Source organism: Pipistrellus kuhlii, unplaced genomic scaffold (assembly GCF_014108245.1).
Source record: "Pipistrellus kuhlii isolate mPipKuh1 unplaced genomic scaffold, mPipKuh1.p scaffold_m20_p_10, whole genome shotgun sequence".
Lineage (NCBI taxonomy): Eukaryota > Metazoa > Chordata > Mammalia > Chiroptera > Vespertilionidae > Pipistrellus > Pipistrellus kuhlii.
In genome coordinates, this window is record NW_023425405.1 from 48,326,790 (window position 1) to 48,334,265 (window position 7,476).

The following is a 7,476-nucleotide window of genomic DNA, read 5'->3' on the forward strand; positions in this document are numbered from 1 at the left end:
CATATGTAATCTCTAGATTCACATATTTAACATTAATTGTATGCTAGAAATCTAACATTTAACCGAATGGCAGGAATTTACATGACTGTACATTTAAATGGGTAAGAAAAAGTGACTACTATTTGAATAAACCATTAGGGTAAAATTAAGTAAACATTTCCAGCATTAATCACTAGCCGCTGTGCAGATAGCTTTGGTGTGGTAGATTTGACTCCTGCCTCAAAGGCTTACAATCTAATTAGACAACATAGGTAAAATACATTGCAAAAGGGCAATGAGCATTAACTAAGTAGCCATCAGGTTAACCTCTGACATGTTTCTTCAAAGTCAACATAATTTTACAGAAAATAAAGTTCTTACAAGTAGAAAACAGAGATCAAATAAAGTGCCATCAAAGAACATCTGGAAACATGACAAAGAAGGAAATGAAAATACAGAATCTAATCCTGCTTATCCGAAATAATATAAACTAACCAGTTACTTCATTGCACATGTAGTGCTATGGCCTTTTCTCCTTTATGTAGATATAAAGGCTTATCAACATATAAGTTCAATATAAAACTAAAGTGAAAATGTTTTGCTCTGCAAATTGTCAACTTGATAGAGCACCTAAAGAATTGTTAGCTGTCTAGCAACAAAATGCCAATGATTCTTCTTCTTACCCTGCTGAGTGAATTTAACAGTCTTTACTCCTATGCTACCACAAATTCTCCTGAAATATTTCAGATTTATTCTAAATTAGCTCAGAATAAATGGTTCCCTCCAAATCCCTGACTATGACCTGATTACATCAAATATTTGTAAGATCACTTCCTTTACCATCCCTATCAAGCTAAAAATAGCTTTAGCCTTTTATTTTAGATAATTTAAATATGAGACTAGTAATGTAAACACAAAATGTGATAACTTATTTTTAAATAATTTAAGGAACCTAACAGTTTAATGAACCTTAACCCTTTATACTTTTCAATGATCCACTAATATACTAAATACATATTTACTATACAAATTCAATCTGCCTACCATTACATTAAATTTTCATTTTCTGACCAATTTATTCTCAGAAAAATTCAGCAACAAATAACATGTCTTATTTTAATCACTAAGCCAGTAAGTATACTGAACAATACAATACAATCATTGACTCACTGAATATAAACTTACTTTTCAGCAACATCTTTACTTCTCCATTTTCTTTCTTGATCTCATTCATTATTTTATGCTTCTTTTTTTCCCTCTCTTTTTCCTTATCTCTCTCTTTAATTTTGTCTTTGATTTTATCTGAAACACAAAAAAGGAAATGTTTTCAACTATTTTAGAATTTTTCCAATGAACTATAGTGCAATTTCTAAAATTTCCTTTCCTATACTGAATATGGACTAAATAATACATATCATCCTCGTGGCCCAGTTATAAAAACTCTAGAAATTATCGTTTATAATCTAGTAATTCAAATTTTGAGTTTATAAAATTACTAGAGGCCCCGTGCATGAATTTGTGCACCGGTGGAGTCCCTCAACCTAGTTGGAGATTGGGGCCAATCAGGGCAATCTCGCCCTGTCCTAATCAGGACCCATTGAGGCAGATCAGGGTCAGCTGGCCAGGGGAAGGGGCCACGGGAGGTTGGCTGGCCACGCGAGGTTGGCTATGGGAGCACAATGACCACCAGTGGGCAGCTTCTGCATTGAGCGCCTGCCCCCTGGTGGTCAGTGCGTGTCATAGTTACAAGCGTGTCAGGACATCACAGTCACTTAGACTTTTATTTTATATAAAGAGTTTTGATATCCTATTAATTCATATTTTTTCAAACACCTGCGTAACCAGCGAAAGAGAAGTAGGGTAGAATGTAAAAATAGTGACATATTCCATGCCCTCAAAAAACATACAATAGATTGATTACAAAGCAACAATGTAAGCACACAAAAACCACAAGAAACCTTCAATGTAGCAGAAATTACATAGTTACTAGAGGCCCGGTGCACAAATTCATGCACATTGAAAGGAAATTATTTAGAAATATTTTAATATCGCTATTTGTACTTTATAATAAGAAGTATCAACCAAATTTACAATTGACAATGACAGATTGAAACACCCGTGTGCAATTGCCACCAGCGAGAGCTTTATATGTATCGTGCATGTGCTAGTCAACTTAGCCTTTTATACCGTGTTTCCCCGAAAATAAGACCTACTTATAGGTTTCCTTCTGAGTGAAATATAAGGCATCCCCTGAAAATAAGGCCCCCCTAGGCTAAACATGAGAGATTTGGTCCACTCATTCTGAAAGAAATGGAGTCACAAGAAATTCACCAGGAAATTCAGGAATTGGATTGTTATGATGATGTTCCAGAAGATGATGACATGATTGTCATTGAATAAATGAGTAAATTCTTGATACTGTAGGATTCACAGTTTGTCTGGTTTGTGTTGACAACTACCGTACTACCGTACTGTACACAGGTAACAAATTTCTTTTATTTTCATTTAACTATAAAAGTGTACCATTTTCTTCTTCTTGGAAAAATAAGACATCCCCTGAAAATAAGACCTAGCGCATCTTTGGGAGCAAAAATTAATATACGACACTGTCTTATTTTTGGGGAAACAGGGTAGATATAGAATAAACTTGTTTAATTAGACCTGCTTTCTGATGTAGCTAAACTTTTTCCAGCTCAGGGAAGTACCTCAACTTCACTTTCAGGTAATTGTCAGCAACATAGCAATTATTATATCAGCATGTAGCACATTATTGTAGATCACACAGGGAAAACATAGGGTAAAATATTTAACTGCAGCAGTGTTTGACTATATTCTACGCAGTGAGAAAATCTGAAGTCATTTTCAAGGTCCACCACTTCTTTTCAGTCAGGTCAAGTTTATAAGCTTTCTAAATCTCTGTTTTCTGGCTAATGAAAAGAAAATAGGATTCCACCGAGATGAGGGAAAACACTTCAAACACATTTGGTTAAAGAGTGAAATGTTTGCACCTGGCTATAAAGCAAACTGCAAGGAAGTTACCGTATTTTTCGGACCATAAGACGCACTTTTTTCCCCCCAGAAGTGGGGGGGGAAAGTCCATGCGTCTTATGGTCCAAATATAGCCTACACATATACTTTAAAAAAAAAGTTTTTTTACTTGCCCGGCTCTGTGTGGTCTCTGTGTGCTTGCCCGGCTCTAAAATGGTTCTAAATGCTGCTGTTTACTTTACAGGGTTGATTACATGTGTTTATGACTGTGATGTTGGGTTTTAATGCACATAAAATATTTTAGGACACTATTTGTTTCAGAATCTTTTTTTCTTCATTTCCCTTCTCTAAAAACTGGTGCGTCTTATGGTCCGGAGCGTCTTATGGTCCGAAAAATACGGTAATTGTCCTTAGGGAGAGGAAGCCGGGCATAACTACACGACATCATTACCCAGCACCCACAGTTTCTGGGCTGTGGGCCACATTTTGAACAGGGGTCTCGGCAGTGTCAGCTGCAATTTAGTGGGGTGTCACTTTGGGGTGGTGGCAGGGCCTGTGTCCCCCTTGGGGGAAGCTGAGTGTTGCTTTGTGGGTGCCATGTCCGTGGTGCCATTTCTCTGTGTGCATCATGGCAGCTCCTGCATTAAGCGTCTGTGCCCTGGTGGTCAGTGCACGTAATAACGACTGGTCAGATGGTTAGACACTTAGTATATTAGCCTTTTATATATACAGATATGCATACTTCCTTACTTAAATCCCTCCTTACTTTCCTTTCTATACTCATTCAGGACCAAATGATCAAATTACTGGATCAATACTGTCCAATAGAAATATAATGTTTACAACATATGTAAATTTAAAAATTTACAAGGGTGAAATTAATTTTAATAATATATTTTATTTAACCAATATATCTAAAACATTCCAAAATAGGACCAATACTAAAAAATTAATATTGTGTTAGTTTACATTTTTTTATATTAATAGTAAGATTTCAAAATTCAGTGTTTATTTTACACTTACAACACATTTCAATTCAAACTAGCACCATGTTAAGTGTTCAAGAGCCACATACTAGTGCTTACCAAAATCATTAACTCAAATGTAGACTACTTAATTCTCAAATTAAATCAAGGTATTTAATAGGCTTCTTTAAAAGGTACAGTCATTAATAACAAAAAATTCAAATTAAGGTATTTTTATTTTATCAAACTAACAATGTGCTTTTCTTAAAGTGATAATACTGAAAGCAGATGAGGGGACAGGGATTCACTGACTTAATATGCATAGCTGAGTATAAGAATTTGGTTACAGAGGTGAACATCTGTTCACATATAAATTATAGAATACGCTCTTTTCACATTTCACATTAGTTTGCTACTCTTACTTTTTGATACTTAAAGTCATTAAAATTGTATTACACATACAATGTTATTACAAAGAGCTTAGACACATATATAAGTTACTATCTTCTAAATAACTACACACTTTATGCTGGGACGGTTTGGCTTAGTGGATAGAGCGTCGGCCTGCAGACTGAGGGGTCCCAGGTTCGATTCCGGTCAAGGGCATGTACCTTGGTTGCGGGTGTGCAAGAGGCAGCTGGTCGATGTTTCTCTTTCATCAACGTTTCTAACTCTCTGTCCCTCTCAATTTCTCTCTGTGTAAAATCAATAAAATATATTTTTAAATAACTACACATTTTAAAAAATAAACTACTTATATATTTAAAATCACAAATGAATAAGTCATCTGAAATTTCATAATTTCATTTTCCAGTTACCTCTGTTAATCTCACTACCCTAAATTTTATATCACTAACTATTAAACTGTAAAGTTTACTGAAGTATAATATATTATACATACAGAAAGAGCATGTGAGTATACAGCTAAATTTTCAGAATAAATGAACAAGCACCTTGGGACCCTATACTCCCTTCTAGTCTTTTATTTTTTTTAAATCTTCACCCAAGGATATGTTTTTCATTAATTCAAGAGAAAGAGGAAAGGAGAGGGAAAGCAAGAAACATCGCATGATCCATGTGAGAGAGAAACATTGATAGGTTGCCTCCCACATACACAACAAGCACGAGTGAACCTGCAACCCAGGTACGTGCCCAACAGGAAACTGAACTTGTGACTCTGGTGTATGGGACAATGCTCAGCCACCTCAGCCACACTTGCCAGCACTCCCTTCTAGTCTCAATGCAACACCCTGAAGGTTAATCATAATCCTGACTTCTAACCACATAGATTTAAAACAATTATAAAATTTTAATGGTATGTATATAGAACGTGGCATACTATAAACCTCTAATTGCAAAATACCAATATTTTACAATATTATATTATTGAAATAGCTTCTCAGGAAATAACACTATAATATGGTACAACCTACAGTTTTTATAGATCCTGTTTATAAGTATACTTATTTGTAGACTTTTCTCAGAGCAGTTTTAGGTTCATATAAAAATTGAACAAAAGGTAGAGAGATTTTCCACATATACCTCCTGCCTTTACACATCCCAAAATTTTAAAATATTTATAACTAATATACACATTCAGAAAACAGAAAGACAATAGTTCAAATTATTAAAAGCCATTATTTTTATGTGACAAAGGTTTCTAAGTTGCTCAATAGGATCATATTAGTCATGATCATATAACACAGGAAAAAGGGTCTTGGAATATGCCTTCAAGTTCAAATAAAGTTAAACAATTCAATGAAAGATAAGTTGAAGGTATGTAGTCATTATATCAAAAACATCAATAGAGGTTCTGGTCAATATGGAAGTGCAGGTAAATGCGGTACTCAGAACCTCTTGCAACCACATCAAAATTACAACTAAATAACAAAACAATCATCATTCAGAATGCCTGAAATCTAACTGAACACAAGTCCTCTAAGGATATAAAAAAGACACAATGAGAATAGAAAGAGGGGCAGAGAAATGGAACAACTTAGTTCCATACCCACATAGGCAGTTAAACATCAGGAGAGCTATTGCTGGAAGAGAAGTAGCCATAACTTCTGACTATGAAAACCAGCAGGGATATGGCTGAGTGAGATAACAGCTCCTGGAGACCCAGACATTTCTATAAAGGGCCTGAACATGGACTTATTCGAACTCACTTGCTTTGAGTTTTAAAATATATATTTTATTATTATTATTTTACAGAAAGAGAGAGGGAGAGTTAGAAACATCGATGAGAGAGAAACATTGATCAGCTGCCTCCCGCATACCCCCCACTGGGGATGTGCCTGCAACCAAGGTACATGCCCTTGACCGGAATTGAACCCTGGATCTTTCAGTCCTCAGGCTGAGGTTCTATCCACTGAGCCAAACTGGTTTTGGCATTGCTTTGAGTTTTAAAAGCACAGGTGACTCAGTTGGTTGGGCGTCTTCCTGTGCACCAAAGGACTGCCAATTAGATGCCCAGTCAGGGCATATGCCCAGATTGCAGGCTCAATTCCCAATTGGTGGGCAAGCAGGAGTTAACAGATTGATATTTCACTATCACATTAATGTTTCTCTTTCTGTCTCTTTCCTCCCTCCCTATATATCTCTAAAAATCAATAAACTATTATTTTAAAAATAAGACATCAGGTGAGGGAAAATGGGAGATATCTGCAATAGGGGAAAAAAAAGACAGAGAATAACTGAACGGATAAGATCCTTATATATACAAGAGACTCACTTCAGAGCAAAAATTTGTATAAACTGAAACTAAAGGGATAGAAAAACTTATTTCATGAAAATGGAAACAAAACAAAATAAAGCTGGGGTAGCAATATTAATACTAGACAAAATAGACTTTAAAACAAAGAGTATAAAAAGAGGCAAAGAAGGACCTCCACTTCTGGATATTTATCTGAAGAAGAAACCCACAACACTAAATCGGACATGTTTATTGAAACGTTGTTTACAACAGCCAAGTTATGGAAGCAACCCTAAGTGTCTATCAATAGATAAATGGATAAAGAAGAAGTGATGCACATATACAATGGAATATGATTCAGCCATAAGAGAGAATAAAATCTGCAACAAATGAATGGACCTATAGCTATTTTCAACCAGTGTGCAGGGATAAAACATGCATTACCTGTTTAATCAGGATACAGACCTCTTTTCCCTTAGACTGCCAAATAAAAAAATGACAACAGCCAATATAACAATACCCATCAACAGCCAATATAACAATTGTATGAATGAATCAAAATTATACCTTTTTTATGTCAGATCAGCAAAAAATATATTTTTTGATGTGCCACAGAATTTTAGTAATTAGTTTGTGTGTGTCGTAAGATGAAAAAGATTGAAAATCGCTGACCTAGAGAGAATCATGCTAAGTGAAATCAGTCAGAGAAAGATAGCCCTGACAGCTTGGCTCAGTGGATGGAGCATCGGCCTGTGGACTGAAAAGTCCCAGGTTCGATTCCAGTCAAGGGCATGTACCTTGGTTGTGGGCACATCCCCAGTAGGGGGTATGCAGGAGGCAGCTGATCGA

General features: G+C 35.7%; 1 protein-coding gene across 1 annotated transcript in view; it reads right to left on the bottom strand.

Annotated features, from left to right (window-relative positions):
• RSBN1L (round spermatid basic protein 1 like) overlaps positions 1 to 7,476 on the bottom strand; it is a 42,132-nt gene that overhangs the window by 28,800 nt on the left and 5,856 nt on the right. The window contains exon 2 of the mRNA XM_036429604.2: positions 1,165 to 1,281. Within this exon, the coding sequence (XP_036285497.1) occupies positions 1,165 to 1,281 (117 nt within the window). The remainder of the gene's footprint in view (positions 1 to 1,164; positions 1,282 to 7,476) is intronic.